Here is a 20510-nt window from a genome sequence, read left to right as displayed (position 1 = left end):
CCCTGGTATTTGGACTTCGGGACCCTATTCAGCAATACGGGCAAATGGCCGCTTAGGGCTGGTATATTCAAGGTTGGTGGTCAAACGGAAACCCGTAGGCCGATTGTTGGTGGTGCTGTGGGTAGGGTTCCATGTGAGGGTTAAGGCCAGCCCAAGTTTTCAGTGGTCACTCTTTGCATTTGTTTTCCAGTCCCTGTTGATCGGACTTTGGCACCCAGAGCTTGGTGGCACCCAGAGCTTGGTGGCACCCAGGGCTATGTGGCACTGAGTGTGGCTTTGCCACGTGAGGGACAGGCCAGATCCTCAGGGTTTGGGCTGGAAAAAAAAAAATAAATCAGCCCTGGACATCCAGCTTCAGATAAACAAGGAATAAAAAGCTGGATGGAGCCATGGGATTTGTGCCAACCCCTCAGAGGGACTTTGGGGACAAGGTGGGAGGGGTGGCAGTGGCTGCTGACCCCCATGGTCACCCCATGGATGGGCTGGGGACAAATTGGGACTGTTCCTGCCCTGTGTGCAGAGCCAGGCAGGTGGCAGCAGCTCTGGTTAATGAGCTTATGGGTAATCAGGGTTAATTAAGAGCTGGTGTGGTCTGGAGGATTGGGGGAACTGGGGGGGGCTGGGGTCTGCTCTGCACCCCGGGAAGGTGGCTCGGTTTGTGTCCCCTGGGAGTGGGGACACCCTGGTTGGGTGGGTAGCACCATGGGGTGGGGGGAGGACAGGGAAGGGGGCTGAGCATCCCGGGATGGTCCCAGGGAGCATGCGGAGGGGGGGGGCATCTTGGGATGGTTTTGGGGAGCATCCTGGGGTGGTTCTGGGGAGCATCCCGAGATGGACATGGGGAATATCTTGGGATGGTTTTGGGGAACACCCTGGGTTGGTTTTGGGGAGGATTCTGAGGTGGTCATGGGGGACATCTTGGGGTAGTTTAGGGATCAACCAGGAATGGACACAGGGAACATCCTGGGATGGTTTTGGGGAGCATCCTGGGATGGTTTGGGGGAGGATTCTGAGGTGGTCATGGGGGACATCTTGGGATGGTTTTGGGGAGCATCCCAGGATGGTCATGGGGAATATCTTGGGAAGGTTTAGGGAGCAACCAGGAATGGACACAGGGAGCATCCTGGGCTGGTTTTGGGGAGCATCCTGGGATGGTAATGGGAAATATCTTGAGATGGTTTTGGGGAGCAACCAGGAATGGACACAGGGAAGATCCTGGGATGATTTGGGGGTGCATTCCAAGATGGTAATGGGAAATATCTTGGGATGGTTTTGGGGAGCATCCTGGGATGGTTTAGGGGAGCACCCTGGGATGATTCTGGGGAATATCTTGGGATGATTTTGGGGAGCAACCAGGAATGGACACAGGGAAGATCCTGGGATGGTTTTGGGGAGCATTCCAAGATGGTCATGGGGAACATCTTGGGATGGTTTTGGGGAGCATCCTGGGATGGTTTGGGGGAGGATTCTGAAGTGGTCATGGGGGACATCTTGGGATGGTTTTGGGGAGCATCCCGAGATGGTCATGGGGAATATCTTGGGAAGGTTTAGGGAGCAACCAGGAATGGACACAGGGAGCATCCTGGGATGGTTTTGGGGAGCATCCTGGGATGCTGTGACAAGCATCATGCCAAAGCTGCATTGATCACCCTGGGACAGCCACATGGAGCATCCTGGGAGGAGCACAGGGAGCATCCAGGGATGCAGGAAACCTCCAGGACCCCCTGTCCATCATCTGGGTAGGGCTGCACTGAGCCCCCCGTGTGGGCAGCCCCCTCCAAGCTGCTGCTTTTTTGGGGGAGCAATTAAATATCTGGACATCCATAAGTCGATGGGTCCAGATGGAATGCATCCAAGGGTGCTGAGGGAGCTGGCGGAGGTCATTGCTAGGCCACTCTCCATCATCTTCAGTAAGTCATGGGTAACAGGAGAGGTGCCTGAGGACTGGAGAATAGCAAATGTCACTCCAGTCTACAAGAAGGGCAAGAAGGAGGACCCGGGTAACTATAGACCGGTCAGCCTCACCTCCATCCCTGGAAAGGTGATGGAACAACTTGTTCTTGTCACTATCTCCAGGCATATCAAGGACATGGGGGTCATCAAGAGCAGTCAGCATGGTTTTATCAAGGGTAGATCATGTTTGACTAACCTCATAGCCTTCTATGAGGAAATTACTAGGTGGATAGATGATGGAAGAGCGGTAGATGTGGTTTATCTTGATTTCAGTAAAGCATTTGACACCGTCTCTCACAGCATCCTTGTAGATAAGTTGACCAAGTATGGGTTTGGTGATCAGGTAGTGAGGTGGATCAGGAACTGGTTGAAAGGAAGGAGTCAGAGAGTTGTAGTCAATGGGGCAGAATCTGGTTGGAGGTGTGTGACTAGTGGAGTCCCTCAGGGGTCGGTACTGGGACCGGTGTTGTTCAATATCTTCATCAACGACTTGGATGAGGGTATAGAATGTACCCTCAGCAAGTCTGCTGATGACACTAAGCTGGGAGGAGTGGCTGACACACCAGAAGGCTGTGCTGCCATTCAGAGAGACTTAGACAGGCTGGAGAGTTGGGCAGAGAGAAACATGATGAAGTTCAACAAGGGGAAGTGTAGAGTTTTGCATTTGGGGAAGAACAACACGATGTCCCAGTATAGGTTGGGGGCTGACCTGCTGGAGAGCAGTGTAGGTGAAAGAGACCTGGGGGTCCTGGTAGACAAGAGGATGACCATGAGCCAGCAATGTGCCCCTGTGGCCAAGAAGGCCAATGGCATCCTGGGGTGCATTAGAAAGGGTGTGGTTAGTAGGTCAAGAGAGGTTCTCCTCCCCCTCTATTCTGCATTGGTGAGGCCGCACCTGGAGTATTGTGTCCAGTTCTGGGCCCCTCAGTTCAAGAAGGACAGGGAAGTGCTTGAAAGAGTCCAGCACAGAGCTACTAAGATGATTAAGTAGCAGCGTGCTGTGTAGATTTAAAGTAAAATTGAGGGCAACCAGGCTGGTGAAGGGATCCAGCACAGATCCTGTGAGGAGAGGCTGAGGGAGCTGGGGGTGTTGAGGCTGGAGAAGAGGAGGCTCAGGGGAGACCTCATCACTCTCTGCAACTCCCTGAAAGGAGGTTGGAGCCAGGGGGGGGTTGGGCTCTTTTCCCAGGCAACTCTCAGCAAGACAAGAGGGCAGGGTCTCAAGTTGTGCCAGGGGAGGTTTAGGTTGGAGATGAGAAAGAATTTCTTTCTGGAGAGGGTGATCAGGCATTGGAATGGGCTGCCCAGGGAAGGAGTGGATTCTCCGTGTCTGGAGATATTTAAAAAGAGACTGGATGTGGCACTCAGTGCCATGGTTCAAGGGTTGGACTCGATGATCTCTGAGGTCTCTTTCAACCCAGCCCATTCTATGATTCTGTGATTCTATGATTAAGGGAGTGGAACATCTCCCTTATGAGGAAAGGCTGAGGGAGCTGGGTCTCTTTAGTTTGGAGAAAAGGAGACTGAGGGGTGACCTCATCAATGTTTTCAAATATGTAAGGGGTGAGTGTCAGGGAGATGGAGTTAGGCTTTTCTCAGTGGTGACCAGTGATAGGACAAGGGGTAATGGGTGTAAATTGGAGCACAGGAGGTTCAAGTTGAATATCCAGAAACATTTTTTTCCTGTAAGGGTGACAGAGCCCTGGAACAGGCTGCCCAGGGGGGTCGTGGAGTCTCCTTCACTGGAGACATTCAAAACCCACCTGGACACGTTCCTGCACGATGTACTCTAGGTGGCCCTGCTCTGGCAGGGGGGGTTGGACTAGATGATCTTTCGAGGTCCCTTCTAACCCCTAGGATTCTATGATTCTATGATTCTATGAAATAAAATAACCCCCCTCCTATACCCAACCAGAAAGAAAACCCTCATTTCTTTCCTGATTTTATTAATTTCTTTATTAAAGCCTGATACAGAAGATGGGGAAGAAAGGAAAAAAAAAAAAAAACCCAACAAAAAACCCCCCCTAACCCTAAAGCTTGTTTATTAAAACCCTAAAAAAATAGTTTCTTTTGGAGATAGAATTAATAAAACTAAACCAACCCAAACCCAAGGCAGCCCTGGGCATGGCTGCCCCCCCTTCACCATCCCCTCCCTTCTCTGCTGATTTTGGGGTTCCCTTTGCTCTGATTTAAGATAAAAATAAAACTAAAATTAAAAAAAAGAGAAAAATTCTCATCCTGATGAAGGATCAGGACAGGATCAGCCCTGGCAGGTGCAGGGGGGGCTGCTCAGCCAATTTGGGAGCAATCCCAGCAGAAAAGGGAGGAGATGCAGTCAGCAAGCAAGGGAAAAAAACCAAGGAAAAACTCCCTGGATTTAACTGAAAGGCTCCAAAACCCCAGAGGAATGACACTAAAATGACACTAAAGCCAAAGGGCACTGCCAGGCTGGGCTGGGGAGCTCAGGCCTTGCCCAGGAGCCTTTAGAAGAAGCTTTTCTAGAAAAATCTGAGGGTTTTTTTTTTAATATCACCTAGTTTCTAGTATGTACACACACACACACACACACACACACGGTGGGAGCCCCAGCAGCCCTGGGAAATAAATTACAACCTCCCCCCATCCTTAGCATCAAATATACAGATCACTCCTTGCAGCTGCTTGCTTTGGGGTTGTTTTTTTTTTTTTTTTTTTTTTCTTTTTTCCTTTTTTTTGGTCCTTTTTAAGGTGCTTTTGGGGGATTTGGTTCCCAGCAATCTCTACCTACAGAAGCATGGCTGTAATTTTCTTTTTTTTTGTGTTTTTTTTTGTTTTAAAGCATGATTTCTCTTCTCTCCATACCTAAACCCTCTCACTGGACTATGTACACCCCAAAATTTGTTTGGGGGGGCCCCTAAAGGGGGGGGGGAACACACACACACATCCTCTGTCCCCATCCTCACTGTCTTCTCCCATCCCTGCCTTCCTCCTCCCTCCTCTTCCTCCAGCTCCTTGAGCCCAGTCAGAGCCCCAGGGTGGCTTTGGGGACAGCATGGTGACAGTTTGTGGGACACCCCCCCCCCCCCCCAAAACCCCCCCGGTGTCTTCACCAGCAAAGTGTTGGGTGAGATCAGAACATCCCAAATATTTTTTAGAAGGGGAAAAAAAAAAGAAAAATACTAAATAATAATAATAATAATAATTAAAAAAAGCTCCATTCCTGGGGGGTTGGGGAGGGGGAGGTGGGGGCTGTCGGGGGGGGGGGGTCACCCCTTAGCTGGGCATCTGCACCTCGTTGTACACATCTGTCCCCTCCACCTCCTCAAATGTCACCACTGCGTCGTCTGCGTCCAACTGGGGGGAGAGGAGAGGGGTGAGGGGGGGACAGGGAGAGGGATGGGGACAAGGATGGGGACAGGGATGGGAGTGAGGATGAGGATAGGGAGAGGGATAAGGATGGGGACAGGGATGAGAATGGGGTGGGGACAAGGATAGGGACAGGAGTGGGGATGGGGATGGGGACAGGGATAGGAGGATTGGAGGATGAGGATAGGGAGAGGGATGGGGATAGGGATGGGAACAGGGATGGGGATGGGGACAGGGGAGGGGACAGGGATGAGAATAGGGGTGGGGACAAGGATTGGGATAGGAGTGGGGATGGGGATAGGGATAGGTATGAGGATGAGGATGGGGACGGGGACAGAGGTGGGGAAAAGGATGGGGATGAGGATGGGAAGAGGGAATGGGACAGGGACAAAGATAGGGACAGGGATGGGGATGAGGCTGGGGAGAGGGACAGGGATGGTGTTGGGGCAAGGATGGGGACAGGAGTGAGGAGAGGGAAAGGGACAGGGATGGGATAGGGTTGGGAACAGTGACCAGGATGAGGCTGGGGACAAGGACAAGGGTGGGGACAGGGATGAGGATGGGGACAGGGACAAGGATGGGCACAGGGGAGGGGACAGGGATGAGAATAGGGGTGGGGACAAGGACTGGGACAGGGATGAGGATGGGGACAGGGCCAGCCCCGGGGTGGCTCCATCCCTTCCCACGTACACATTTGAGCTCGATGTCCCTGAAGATCCGGGGCAGGAGGAAACGCCGCAGGGGCACGGTGAGGATGAGGACGAAGGGCAGAGCCAGGGAGGCCGGGGTGGATTTCACCACCCAGAGCAGCACCAGGACCACGATCTGGGTGAAGGTGAAGAGATGCATCCGCCACGTCTTCACCTGGAGGAGAAGGAACCGGGGAGGGGTCAAAGGGGGTGGCTCCAGCACCCCAAAACCCTACTTGGGGTGGTGTTTTCAGCACCCCAAACCTTTCCTGGAGTGTTTCATGGTGGCTTCAGCACACCAAACCCTTCTTGGAATGGTGTTTTCAGCACCCCAAACCTCTTCCTGGGGTGGTGCTTTCAGCACCCCAAAACCTTCCTGGGGTGCTGGGTGGTGATTTCAGCACCCCCAAAACCCTTCCTTGGGTTCTTTGTGGTGGCTTCAGTACCCCAAACCCTTCTTGGAGTGGTGTTTTCAGCACCCCTAAACCCTTCCTGGGGTTCTTCATGGTGGCTTCAGAACCCCAAAACTTTTTGGGGTGCTGAGTGGTGGCTTAACCACCCCCAAACCTCTTCCTGGAGTGGTGCTTTCAGCACCCCAAAACCCTTCCTGAGGTGCTTCATGATGGCTTCAGCACCCCAAACCTTCCAGGGGTCCTGGGTGGTGATTTCAGCACCCTCAAAACCCTTCCTTGGGTGTTTTGTTGTGGCTTCAGCACCCCAAACCCTTTCTGGGGTGCTTCATGGTGGCTTCAGGACCCCAAAACCTTTTGGGGTGCTGGATGGTGGCTTAAGCACCCCCAAACCCCTTCCTGGGCTGATGCTTTCAGCACTCTAAACCTTTTTTGGGATGCTTGGGGGAGGTCAGCACCAGAGCAGGAGGCCCTGCAGGGAGCCCCAGGCAGCACCTCGGGGTGCCCCAGCCTCAGGGTGTCACTCACCCGGGTGACATAGGGCTCGCTGGGGTGGTACTTGGGTGGCATCAGGAGGAGCAGGATGCGGTCAAAGAGCTGAATGCCAAAGAGGGAGGTGACACCCATGTAGAGGAAGATGCCAAAGAGCACAGCCAGGGGGATGAACTTCAGGATGGGCTCCATGAGGATGGAGACACCTGAGGTGGGGAAGGAGAGGTCAGGGGTGACATCCAGGGGGCACCCAACCCCTCACCCTGAGGTGTAAGGGGGGGAAGGAGGCACCTCCCCATCTCACCGATGAGCACGGCCACCAACAAGCCACTGATCCTCTGCTCCTTGACCTCCAGGATCTGAGCCTTGTCCCCAGGAGCTGAGGTTTTGCTCATGACCGTCAGGGCGTTGGCGTGGGTGATGGTGCGGACGGTGGTGGCACTGAGCCAGGGCATGCCAAAAAGTGCTGCCAACCCCCCCATGGCCACGATCAGCAGCAGATCCAGGTGGAAACCCGTGCCCTTCACCAGCTTCCTCTCGGGCTTGCTGACGATGAGCCTGGGGGGGGGACAGAAGAGGAAGAGTCAGTGGTGCCACAGCCCGCCCCATCCTTTATTGCCCCCACTCTTTACCCCCCCACAACCTTTACCCTCTCCACCCTTTATTTCCCCCACCCTTTACCCCCCCCCCACCCTTTATTCCCCCACCCTTTACCCTTCCCTCCCAACCCTTTATTCCCCCCCACCTTTTACCCCCTCACCCTTTACCCTCCCCACCCTTTATTCCCCCACCCTTTATTCCACCCCACCCTTTCCTCTCCTCATCCTTTACCCCCCACCACCCTTTATTCCCCCCCACCCTTTATTCCCCCACCCTTTACCCCCCCCACCCTTTATTCCCCCCACCCTTTCCCCTCCCCCCCCCACCCTTTATCCCCCCCCCCCCCAATCCCTCCTGGGGGTCCTCACGTGGTGATCTGTGTCTCGAGGAAGATGAGGATGAAGACCAGGAGTGCAGGCACCACGGAGGCAAACATCATCCAGATGGGGAAGGGGATTCTCTCCCCCATGGGGTTGATGAACCAACCCCGGGCGCTCGAGTTGGTGACCTCCAGCCCTTTGGGGACGTTGAGTTTCTGGAAGGGAGCAGAGGTGGAGGAGTGAGGGGGACACAGGGATGGGCACCCGGCTCCCTGGGTGTCCCCCAGCCCTGCCCTCCCACTCCTCCCAGACCTGGGTGTAGGTGTCCTTGATGAAGAAGTCCACCAGGGCCATGATGAAGATGGAGATGGGGACACCGAAGTCTCCGATCAAACGCCGGGCCTGCGGGGACACCAAGGCCACATTAAAGCCACCCCTGTCCCCCTCCCTTTGGCTGAGGATGTCCCCGTGGAGCAAAGACCCCAAATCCTCACCTTGCCGGGCAGGAACGCGCTGTTCTTGAACTTGCGGAGGAAAAAGGCCAAGAAGAAGGTGCCAGCCATGAGGACAAGGGACAGCAGAGCTGTGTTGGGTTCTGGCACCCTGGGGCTGGCAGTGGGCTGCACGTTGTAGTGTCGCTGCAGAGGGTGCTGGCTGAATATCTGGGGAGGGCAAGGGACAGGGTCAGGGAGCAGTGGGATGGGTTTTCCACACCTTCCTTTGCCCATGGGGTTGGAGCAGGGAAGGGATTGTCCATGAGGACACCCAACCAGGGTGTGAGGGGACACCTGGCCTGACTGTCACCTCCCCAGCCCCAGGGATGTCCCTGTGGGCAGGCAGCAAAGCCAATTCTCCCATGGAGTTGGAATTCAAACTATTTAGGCAAATTAGTCAAAGTTTGAACTGGGCTCGAGCCAATCAGCTCGGGCCCCACGTTGGGCGCCAATAAATCTGTCAATGTCCCATTGCCACCAGCCAGCCAGGGGGAGGCTGAGCCAGGAGATGGGTCTTGGGCAAGGACCTGGGCATCACCCCCCTGTGCCCAGAACCCCCTGTGGAGAAAAGGAGGAGCAGGGAAACCCCTGGGCAGGAGGAGGAGGAGGAGGAGGAAGAGAAGGAGGAGGAGGAGGAGGAGGACGAGGACGAGGAGGAGGAGGAGGACGAGGATGAGGACGAGGAGGAGAAGGAGAAGGAGGAGGAGGAGGAGGAGGAGAAGGAGGAGAAGGAGAGGCTGGAAGGTGAGCTCCATCCCTCTCTGCACTTTTTGCCATTCCTCCCCCCTCTCCCACGGGTGAGGAGCATGACCTGCAGCCCCCCCATCCGTGGGACACCCCCCCCTCACCGTGACGAGCTTGGAGAAGGTCTCGAAGATGAAGATGAGGGAGATGAGGAAGGAGAAGATCTCCTGGGTGTAGCGGGACAGGTAGCGCACCAGGAAGCTGCCCTCACAGGCCACCACCACCAGCACCAGCAGGATCATCCAGAACCCGACCCAGACCCGACCCACGATGTACTCCATGCCATTGGCACTGCAGAACTGGGGAGCCAGAGGGGGGGACAGCCCCGTCAGCCCCACGGAGCACCCACTGGGGAAGGAGCCCGGGGTCCCACGGTGGCCCTGTGTGGGGGTCCCAGGTGTGGCAGGACCTCTGTGGGGTCACCTGCCTGGCAGCACCCACAGGGTGTCACACGATGGGTGTCACCCCCTGCCACCAATGGAGGGCTCGAGCCATGCTATGACGTCACCCACATGACGTCATCACCCACATGACGTCATCACCCGTGTGACATCCCCCCTGTGCCACCCTCTGTGTCCCATCCCCCCCATGCCACCCCCTCGTGGCATTGTCCCCTGTGCCCAGCACCCCCCGGGGGTTGCCCCCCCCATGGGGATCAGCAGGGATGGGTGGGGGGCACCCAGGGGCTGGGTGCAGGGGGGCACCCAGGGGTGCTGGGGGGCACCCACCGAGTAGAAGGCTTCCTCAAAGACAAGGAGGGGCCCCGAAAAGCCCACGACGAGGAGAGGTTGAGCACTGAGGAGGCTGAAGAGGACACACTGCACACAGGTAGAGATGAGCAGCTCCGACACCCCCATCATACCCTTGGTCTTCTCACCTGGGTGGGGGGGGACACAGACACAGAGCTGGTGGGTGCCAGGACACTGTCCCCCCCTCCTCCATCCAGGCTAAGGGGCTGCAATCACTCCCCACACCCCCCCGGGTCCATCCCCAGGAGGTGCCACCCCTTCCCCCAGCTCGGGGATGTCCCCAGTGGTAGGAGAAGGGGTGATGGGTGGGGGAAGTCCCACACAAACAGCAGGAGAAGGGTTTCACTGGGAGGGTGAGAGAGGCCCAGGCTGCCCAGAGAGGGGTTTGTGGGGTCTCCTTCTCTGGAGGTTTCCAAACCCCACCTGAACATGTCCTGGGTGAAGGATTTCACGGGGAGGGTGACAGAGCCCTGGCCTTTGGGGTGGGGTTAGGGGTCTCCTTCTCTAGAGGTTTCCAAACCCCACCTAAACCTGTCTTGGGTGAAGGTTTTCACTTGGTAGGGTGACAGAGCCCTGGCCCAGGCTGCCCAGGGTTGGGGGGGGGATGTTTGTGGGGTCTCCTTCTCTGGAGGTTTCCAAACCCCACCTGAACCTGTCCTGGGTGAAGGTTTTCATTTGGGAGGGTGACAGAGCCCTGGCCTCTGGGGGGGGGGGGGGTTATGGGGTCTCCTTCTCTGGAGGTTTCCAAACCCCACCTGAATGTGCCCTTGATGCGCCCCCCCACTGGATGGTCCTGGTGTAGCAGGGGGGGTCGGACCCGATGAGCTCAGGAGGTCCCTTCCAACCACGCTGTGGTTTCTGCCACCTCCCTCCCACCCCACATCCCCCCCCTCGTCCCCTTCCTTACTCAGCAACCCTCCAAAGGTGACAGCGGGTGACAGCGCCGCGAAGTAGATGAAGATGACAGCGGCCAAGCACTGGGGGCTGAGAGCATCCTTGATGTCACTGAGATATTTGGGGTACCTCCTGCAGATGTCCCTCACCAACCCCCCAAAAGGTCTCCCTGTCCTCCTCAGGGGGTCATCCTCCTCCTGCCCCGGCTCCTCCAGCCCTGGGGACACAAAGAGGGGGACATGGAAGGTTGGAGTCCCACCAAGCGCGGGGATGAAGGTGCTGAGGGTGGGTGTGGGGTGTTGGGGTCCCCCCAACCTACCCAGGTCTTTCAAGAAATCCCCTCCCGAGGTCTTCTCGGGGGGTTGGTAGCGGCGGCGGAGGAGCTGGTGCTGCAGGGGTACCAGGGCGTGGAGCAGCTGCTCACTGGGGGTCTCGGTGGGTGGCACGACGATGCTGGCCTCCAAAAAGTCCTCCACCCCCCTCAGAAGGTCCTGGCGACCCTCGGCCAGGTAAGCATCCCGACGAAAAATCTGTGGGGTGGCCCAGGGAGAAGGGGTGTAGGCAGCTCCCACACCTTTGGGTGCTGCTGGGAACACCCTGAGGGGGCTTTGTGTGGGGACAGGGGACGTGGGGATGGGGGGAGAGGGACAGGGGGATGGAGGGACAGGGGGCATCGAGATGGGGGGGTCTGGGGAGGTGGGAATGGAGGGACAGGGGATGTGGGGATGGAGGGACAAGGGCATGGAATGGAGGGACAAGGGACATGGGGGTGGAGGGACAGGGGATATGGGAATGGAGGGGTCTGGGGACATAGGGATGGAGGGACAAGGGACATGGGGATAGTGGCACTGGGGTGACACTGGGGGTGGCAGTGGTGGTGGGAGTGGTGGTGGCACTGGGGGTGGCAGTGATGGTTGCAGTGATGGTGGCACTGGGGGTGACACTGGGGCTGACACAGGGAGTGACACGGGGGTTGACAGTGGGGGTGACACTGTGGGTGGCACTGTGGGTGACACAGGGGGTGGCAGTGATGGTGGCAGTGATGGTAGCAGTGATGGTGGCACTGGGGATGGCAGTGATGGTGGCACTGGGGGTGACACAGGGGGTGGTACTGCAGGTGGTACTGGGGGTGACACAGGGGGTGGCACTGGGGGTGACACAGGGGGTGGCAGGTGAGCCCATACCCTCTCAGCCATCATGGTGGCAACGGCGCGGCCGATCTCGTGGTAGCTGAGGTGGGGGGAGTCGGGGCCCAGGAGCACCCAGAGGAAACGGACGGGCAAGGGGGACATCGAGGACACCGTCCAGGTGGCAGCGGCCCTCAGGCGGCACGAAGGCCAAGTGGGCTGGTCAGGAAGGCTGCACAGCCTGGGGGGAGGATGGGATGGGATGGGATGGGATGGGATGGGATGGGATGGGATGGGATGGGATGGGATGGGATGGGGTCACAGGGGACAGGCATGGGGACATCGAAACATTGGGGTGTGAGGACAAGGGGACACAGAGTAACAGGGATGGAGTTATTGGCAGGTGACACAGTCATGGGGACACAGGAGCATGGGGACAACAAAACATTGGGGTGTGGGGACACGGGGACACAGAGGAACAGGGATGGGGTTATTGGTAGGTGACAGGTTGTGAGGACAAAAGGAATGGGGCAGGGCACACGGACATCAGGAGGCAGAGGTACAGGGACATGGGGATGTGGGGACACAGGAGCATGGGGACATCAGAACATTGGGGTGTGGGGACAAGGGGACAGGGAGGAACAGGATGGAGTTATTGGGAGGTGACACAGGTGGGGACATGAGGGACAAAGGGAATAGGCAGGGCATGCAGACATCAGGAGGCAGAGGTGCAGGGATATGGGGACGGAGGGGTGGGTGGGCGTGGGAGCACGGGGACATTGGGGACACAGAGGACAGAGGGACATGAGGGAGAGCAGCGCTGAGCAGCAGCAGCGGTGGCAGTGAGGGCTGAGGGTGGGGAGAGCCAAAAAAGTGCAAGAAAAGCAGCGAGTGAGCGAGCAGGAGGACACCAAAGCTCCCACTGTGCACCCCGACCCCCCACCCACCACCCTCACCCAGCACCCAGCACCCCAACCCTGCCCCCCCTGCCCACTCACCCACGAGGACCAAGGTGGCCTCAGCATCCTCGGGGACCTTCTGGGGGAGCAGGGGGCTCGTGGTGCCCCCCAGGCTCTGTGGTGGGCAGAGCAATGGCAGGAGTCAACTGGCTGGCTTTGGTGGCTGTCCCCTGCGTGTCACCCTCCAGCCCTGGTGTGTCCCCTTCTCTCCTCGATGTGTCCCCCACCATCCCCTGTATGTCCCCACAACTTCCCCTGCACGTCCCCACCACCCCTGGTGTGTCCCCCTTCCTCCCTGGTGTGTCCCCCACCATCTCTACTGTGTCCCCCACCATCCCTGGTGTGTCCCCTTCCATCCCTATGTGTCCCCCTACATCTCCAGTGTGTCCCTCACCATCCCTGGTCCCCTCCATCTCTACTGTGTCCCCCTCCATCTCCCGTGTGTCCCCCACCATCTCCTGTGTGTCCCCATCCATCCCTGGTGTGTCCCCCTCCATCCCTACTGTGTCCCCTCCAAGCCCAGCTCCCTCACCACCACCTCTACACCATCCCACGGCAACACCTCCCCTGCTTGCACGCCTGCACACGCATGTTCACGCGTGTGACCCCACGTGCCAGGAAGGCTGCGGGTGACCGTCTGCGTGAGCCTGCGCTCGTCCGTGCAAATGCACCCGTCTGACAGCTTTGGCCGGACCTGACACCTTTGTCCCTTGCCCCCCAGAGTCCCCCCTGTGTCCCTCATGTCCCCGTTGTCCCCTCTCACCTGCTCGGTGCCCCCGAGGCTCCGCAGCTCCAGGGGTTGTTGCTCCCGCAGCAGCGGCTGCTCCGCCTCTGCCCTCCCGGTGCCCGAGCGCTGGAGCTGCGCGGGTGTCCCGAGCGATTCTCCCTCTCTGGGGTGCCTGGGGTGGGGGGGGATCAGGTGGGTCAGCACCATTGACCCCCCCGGAAAACCGAAAAAAAAAAAACCCAAAAGCAAAACCCACCCCCATAACACATCCCCAGCCCCGGGGCTGCGTGGGGACCCCCCCAAACTGGGCTGGGAGGCGAAGCCAAATGGCTGAGGGGTTTTTCCAGCCTGTGCCGGGTTCCAGCGGGATTTGCTGGGGATGGATCCAGCCTGGACATTGGGGGGTGTGTGTGTGTATGTGTGTCCCCCCGCACCCCCCCCCCAAGGGGCTGCCAGCCCTGCCCCTACTTGTGCTGCAGCAGCAGCGTCCTCAGGATGTCCTCCCGGTCCTGGGGTTTGAGCTGCCCCTCGTAGATCATTTGGTCGATGAGGACGTGGGCGATGGCAGCCAGCGAGGTGGCCTCCACGTCGAAGAGCACTGCGCCTGTAGGGGACAGAGCTGTCACCAACCTGCTGGCCTTGGGGAGTCCCCCCGGCAACATCCCGGCCCTTCCTGGGGTCCCCACCTTTGGCCAAAGCCCTGCGGATCTCCAGGAGGCTGCGGTAGGTCAAGAAGGAAAGATGGGGCTGATTCCAGTGCCCGGCTTCCTTGAAGTCCTCCTCCAGCTTGAGCCAGTGGGCAGCTTCCATCCAGAACAGCTCCTTCGTGCTACCCACGACCAGTTCATGCAGCTCCACGTAGCCCTGCAGCCAGAGCCAGGGGAGGGTTCAAGGTCCCCTGCCCGCGCCAAGGTCCCCCAGCAGCCCCAGAGCTGTGGCTGCCCCTGCCAGCACCCCCACACCCCCATTGTGCCCCTGTGTCCCCCCAGGGGTTGGCGTGGGGTTTGTCCCCAGGTGGCCACACTGTCTGCCCGCCCACAGGAATGGAGAGGGGATGTGGGGGTCCCTAGGGCAGCACCCACCTCATGGGTGTCCTGGTGGGACACGGGCCTCCTGCTTCCTGACGCCTCCAGGTCCACATCGGTCACTGATGGAGCTGTGAGCAGAACCACCCCCGGGTTAGTTGGTGCCTGCTGACCCCCTTGGGGTCTGTTGGAGCTGTCTCCCCCCATCACCCCCACCCCAGATCCGACTGCAGTTGCCTGGAGGTGTCCCCTGCCCCATCACCCCCACCCAACCCCACTTGGGACTCCTGGAGGTGTCCCCTGCCCCATCACCCCCACCCAGCCCCAACTGGGGCTCCTGGAGGTGTCCCCTGCCCCATCAGCCCCACACATCCCCAACAGGGACTCCTGGAGGTGTTCCCTGCCCCATCACCCCCACCCATCCCCCCCAACTGGGGCTCCTGGAGGTGTCCCCTGCCCCATAACCCAGTTGGGACTCTCTGGACGTGTCCCCCACCCATTGCCCATCCCAGCCCCAGCTGGGGTTCGTTTATTTGTCCCTCCCTTCCCTCCCCCCTTGCTTCTGCCCAGCTCCAGCCCCTCCCATCCCCGCAGCCCACCTCCTGGGCAGGGTGACAGTCTGGGGACACCATGGGGACCAGGGGGAGGGCAGAGCTGGTGGTCACCCTCTGACCCCCCCCCACCCCACCACCAGCACAGCTCTGACCCCAGCACCGGTCCCTGTCCCTCGGGCTGACACAGGGACAGCACATCCCCGGGTGTCCCTGTCCCTGTCCCCGTCCCCTGCCTACCTGCGCCCCCCCCTGCGCTGCCCACGGCCCCCCCAGCTCTATAAAGGGGGAGGACGAGCCCCACGCCCCGCAGCCGCCCTGTGTGCACCATAAATCCCGGAGCACTTTGCCTTTGCTGACAGTAAACACCGGCGGAGCTCCCGCCCGCCCGCAGCCACCCCGGTGGCGGGGACAAGCTCACCCTGTCCCCCCCGCACCCCTCTGGGGACCACGGCGGTCCCCTCGCTGCCAGGTCGGTGCCACCCACCGGGGTGATGCCACCAGACCCGCACCCCGCTCTGCCAGCTGAAGGGTACCGCGCCCACGGGGCTGGGGACAGGGCACGTGTGTCCCCTCCTGGTGTCCCCAGCGGCGTGGCACCTGGGCACGAGCCTGTCCTCGTCCCAGCCCGCTGTCACCACCGCCGAGCCGCCCGGCGCCAGCCGGCGTTCAGCCCCAAGTGGTTCTTGTCCTCACCCCAAACAAAGGCTTTATTTATCCTCAATCAGCCGGCGATTACGGGCAAGTGGCAGCGGTCACCCCGCGGTGTGCCCTGACACCCGGGTGACGGCCACCCCGCAGCCTGCCCTGACACCCGGGTGACATTCACCCTTGCGGGACACCTTGCGGGGGTGGCAAAGCCAGGGTGAGCGTCGCGACGGAGGGCTATGGGGGACACACGCCGGGGTTGGCTTTTGTCCCCCGGTGTCCCCGCGGTCACTCACGCTGCCTGGCCTGTCCCGGGGGGGCCCCGGCCCCGTGCCTCCTCCCATCCAGGTCATAGCATCCCCGGCGGCCGGGCAGATACTGCCTGCAAAACACACACCGCCGGGACGGGGGGGTCAGCGCCGGCACCCATGGGTGCCAGCAGCCTCCCCTTGCCGATGCCAGCCGGGCAGGTGGGGCAGCAGCCGGCCCCCCCCCTCCCCAGTTTAGGGGGGACTCACCGCAGGGGCTTCAGCTGCTCGGCTCTGGCCCTCCAAGCCTGCAGGGGGGACGCGGTGCCAGCGCTGGCCCCTGCGCAGAACAGGCGGCAGCGTTACCCCCTGCACACCCCCCCCAAAAAAAAAAAAAAGAGGGGACCCCAGGAGCTGGGTGCTGGCGTGGCCTGAGCACCCCCTTGGGGCGGTGGCTCCAAATTAACTTTGGGAAAAGGGACGTTCTGGGGCACAAAGACCCTCCCTTAGCTCCCGCGGGGCTCTGGGTCCCCGGGTTCAGCACCCACAGCCCTGGAAGTGCCACCTCACCTGCTCCGGGTGTCATTGCCTGGGCACGATGTGACCCTGAGGGCTGAGTGTCCTGTCTGAGCCCCCCCGGGCTCTGAGAGAGCCCCCTGCCCGTGCAACACTGGCACCCGTGCAACACTTGCCCCCGTGCAATGCTGGTGCCCGTGCAATGCTGGCAGCCGTGCAACATGCTTGTGCAACGCTGGCACCCATGCAACGCCGTGCCCATGCGACCCTGGCACCCATGCAACATTCCTGTGCAGTGCTCCTGCCCGTGCAACACCTCCTTGCCATGCAGCCTGGTGCCACTGCAGCCCTGGCACCCCCACACCCTGTGCTCTCTGATCCCTGTGCCACACTGGCACCCACAAGACTGACACCCATGCAGCATGCCACTCATGCAGGGTCCACTGGTGCCCCTGAGGCACTGGCACCCACCCAGTGCCACTTCCCACACAAAGCTGGTGCCAGCACTCATGCAATGCTGTCACCTCTACCATACTGGTGCCTATGTGACACCAATAACCATGCAGTGCCACCCCATGCAACCCCAGTGCTCGTGTGACACCAGTGCCCACTCAGTGCCACCCCAAGCAACCCTGATGCCCGTGTGACACCAGTGACCATGCAGTGCCACCCCACGCAACCCCAGTGTTCGTGTGACACCAGTGCCCACTCAGTGCCACCCCAAGCAACCCTGATGCCCGTGTGACACCAGTGACCATGCAGTGCCACCCCATGCAATGTTGGTGCCCGTGTGACACCAGTGACCATGCAGTGCCACCCCATGCAACCCTGGTGCCCAAGTGTACCCCTGTCCCCCAGCACCGGGGGAGCCACTCACTGCTCATCTCCCCCAGGGACAGGCGGGAGCTCTTTATTCCAGGATCCTCGTAGCCCTCAGGGTCCAGGCTCCTCCTCATCCCCTCCTCGTAGGCCTCCTGTGGGATAAAAACAGAAAAGGGCTCAGAGGGGACCAGCACCCCCAGGTCCTCGCCGGGGCCGTGCCGGGGGGGGGGAGGGCAGGAGCTGGCCGGGGGGGCAGAGCCGAGGCTTGGGGCCGGGGGTCCCTACCTGGCCGGGCCCCTCCATGGCTCCGGGCTCGGCCCCCTGCTGCCACCTCGCTGCGTCCCAGCAGTCAGCCCGGCGGCACCATAACCCGGCCTGGACCGGGCACGGGGGGAAAGGAGAAGAAAAGATGTTAGGGGAGGTTTGGGGCAGCACTCGGTGTTCCCCAGGATGTGGGGTTTGTCCCTTGGGATGGGGGATGGACACCCAGACCATTCCTGCAGTCCCTGCCTGCGTCACCCGCTCCCCGCCGACCGGGAGGGGATGGGGGGGTCCCTGGGGACCCGGTGCCCTGCCCTTGGTGGGAACGGACGTCAGGCGATGGCAGAGCCCCAGCAGAGTCTCACCGGGGACACGGCATCTGTCCCGGCCCACCCGTGCCCACGCAGGGCGGTTGGTTCCACCGGGTCCTGCACTCAGGGGTCACGGCCCCTACAGAGCCATGACCGGGGGCTGGGGTCCCGTATAGACCCATATGGAGGGGCTGGGGTCTCATACAGACCCTCACACATAGATAGGGTCCCTTATAGACCCAAGCACAGGGGCTGGGGTCCCCCACTGCCACCCCCGGGGTCCCCAGCCAGCCCCTTGGCAGAGCATTGGGGTGAGAAAGGGGAAACTGAGGCACAACGGGGCTCACGGGTGCCGCTTGGAGCGGGATGGCACACGCACCCCGCAGCAACCCGGCGCGCCCACTCCGGGGCGGGGGGTGGTGGTTCTGCTGCCCCCACCCACCCTCCAGGCACCCAAAGCCTCTGAAGCCCCCCCGGGGGGCGGGTGGGTGCCTGGAGGGGGGGATGCAGCGTGTACCTGCAACCTCCCTCTGCCCCCCCCGTTCTCCCTCTGGCCCGCAGCTGCCCCAGAGCCGGGGAGGGGGGCGGGGGGGGGGGACACACACAACCGCCAGGGGGCGACCTGGCCCCGCACTGTGCCCCCCCCGCGGCAGCCTCGGGGGACCCAGCGGGGCCCCCCCTCCCCTATAACCCGACCCCATGACCCTCCACTTGTCCCCCAGTCCCAGAGCCTCCGGGGTGGGGGGTGGGGGGTTGGGTGGGTCCTCCCCAACCCCCCCAGCCTCAGCGGGACACCCACCCCCCCCTCCCAGTTTGGGGGGGAAACGGGGACCCTGGTTGCCCCCCTGCACCATCCTGACCCAGGGGTGTGCAGCGGGGGGGGGTGTCTGAAAGATCAGGGCGTGGGGGGGGGGCTTTGAGGGGGGGGACCAGCCCCCCTAGATCTCACCAGGGTGATGCCGGCGGGGGCGGCGGGAGCCGGGGAGGGGGCGGTCACGGAGCCCCCGCTGGGGCCGCGGGATCCCCGACGGGGCGCGGGAGCCGCGGCGGGGCCACGGGAACCGGGACGGCTCCGGACCCGGCCTCCTCCTTCCTGCCCCGCCTGGCCTCGCAGCGCCGGCTGCCCCCGGCCCCCCCAGGCCGTCCCGTCCCGGGGCTCCCCCCCAGGTCCCCCCCCGGTCCCTCCGGCGGCTCTTGCATCATCCCGGTGTACCGGGCTGTGCCCCGCTGATAACGCCCGGGACCCCGCCCCGCTCCCCCCGCTGCCCCCCGCTTTGTCCCGGGGCCGGGTGAGGGGCTGGGGGGAGAGCGGGACCCTGTGCCCAGGTCACCCCGACCCGCCGTAGCCGTCCCTGTGCCACCCGAACCCTATAGAGCCCATATGTCCTACACGGGGGGTCGGGACGAAGCCTGCACCCCCGGCATCGCCCCGGGCCAGATAGAGCCCAAAGCTCCTATAGGGTACACCCCATGTGCCCAGCAGAGAGCTCAGTCCTCCTATAGGATACACCCCAGGTGCGCAGTATAGAGCCCAAAGCTCCTATAGGGTACAACCCGGGTGTATGGAGTCCATACCTCCTACACCCGACATGTCTCCTACCCTACACTGCCAAGGAGCTCAGTATAGAGCCCATACCTCCCGCCCCGCACAGCCCCTGTGCCTCACCCCATCCATCACGGCTCAGTATAGAGCCCATACCTCCCCAAGCACACACGGGCCCCCTGCAGCACGGAGCCCGCTCCTCCCGCAGAGGCATTCAGTATGGATCCTATACATCCCACACCATCCATGCACTGTGGCTGGAATCCCCGGAGTAGCAGGGACCACCACAGCTCAGTATGGATCCTATACATCCCCAAGCCCTCTCCATGGTACAGCTGAATTCCCTCCTGCAGTGGGTGCCACCACAGCTCAGTATGGATCCCATACACCCCACACCACCCACGCAGCGTGGCCGGGATCCCTCAAGCATCAGCCGGTACCAAACGCAGCTCAGCATGGATCCCATACGTTCCACGCCATGCCTGCAGCGTGGGTGGGCTCCCTCCCACAGTGGGTACTGGCCTGGTTCACTATGGATCCCATACGTCCCACCCCACCCACGCAGCGTGGTTGGGACCCTTCACGCAGCAGGTACCACCGCAGCTCAGCATGGATCCCATACATCCCATCCCACCCGTGCAGCATGGCTGGGACCCCATGAGCAGCAGGTGCTCAGCATGGATCCCATACATCCCACCCATGCAGCTCCCCCCTCCAACCCCCAGGATCCCCACCCCACATCACCTCCCACCCCAGCACCCCCTCCCCTCTCACAACCCTACAGACCCCACCACCCCTCTCCGGAGAACCCCCCAGGGGTGCTCCCCCCACCGTACCTGCTCCATCTGACCCCCCCACCCCCACCGACACCCCCAGGGAGACCCCCGGGTGCCCCCCGTGCCCCCCACACCTACCCCGGGGGTGCCTCCGCGCCGCCCCTGCCCGCGCTCTGCCCGCAGCTGCCAGCGACACCCGAATGCCCTGAGTCACCGTCACCTCCCTAATCTGTCCCCCCCCCCTCGGGGCTCCCGCCCCCCCGGGGCCCCCCGTAAACAAGGTTATCGGGGTGCAACATCTTGCAA

General features: G+C 61.0%; 1 protein-coding gene across 1 annotated transcript; it reads right to left on the bottom strand.

The window, feature by feature from the left end:
* Positions 1-4641: 4641 nt before the first annotated feature.
* Positions 4642-20399, bottom strand: SLC4A1 (solute carrier family 4 member 1 (Diego blood group)). The gene is given in 24 exon segments (XM_030465715.1): positions 4642-5286; positions 5989-6162; positions 6926-7095; positions 7194-7447; positions 7858-8024; positions 8122-8211; positions 8304-8471; positions 9152-9346; positions 9776-9924; positions 10704-10907; positions 11010-11220; positions 11875-11976; positions 11978-12032; positions 12034-12058; positions 12816-12891; positions 13540-13675; positions 13972-14107; positions 14190-14367; positions 14586-14659; positions 16024-16109; positions 16246-16315; positions 17369-17465; positions 17599-17688; positions 20343-20399. Coding segments are annotated over 23 exon segments (2916 nt in total). The 5' UTR covers positions 17617-17688; positions 20343-20399; the 3' UTR covers positions 4642-5205.
* Positions 20400-20510: the final 111 nt, after the last annotated feature.

The sequence above is a fragment of the Calypte anna genome, chromosome 27 (assembly GCF_003957555.1).
Source record: "Calypte anna isolate BGI_N300 chromosome 27, bCalAnn1_v1.p, whole genome shotgun sequence".
NCBI lineage: Eukaryota > Metazoa > Chordata > Aves > Apodiformes > Trochilidae > Calypte > Calypte anna.
Note: the sequence above shows the minus strand (reverse complement) of the source record. Positions and strands in the feature narration are given on the sequence as shown.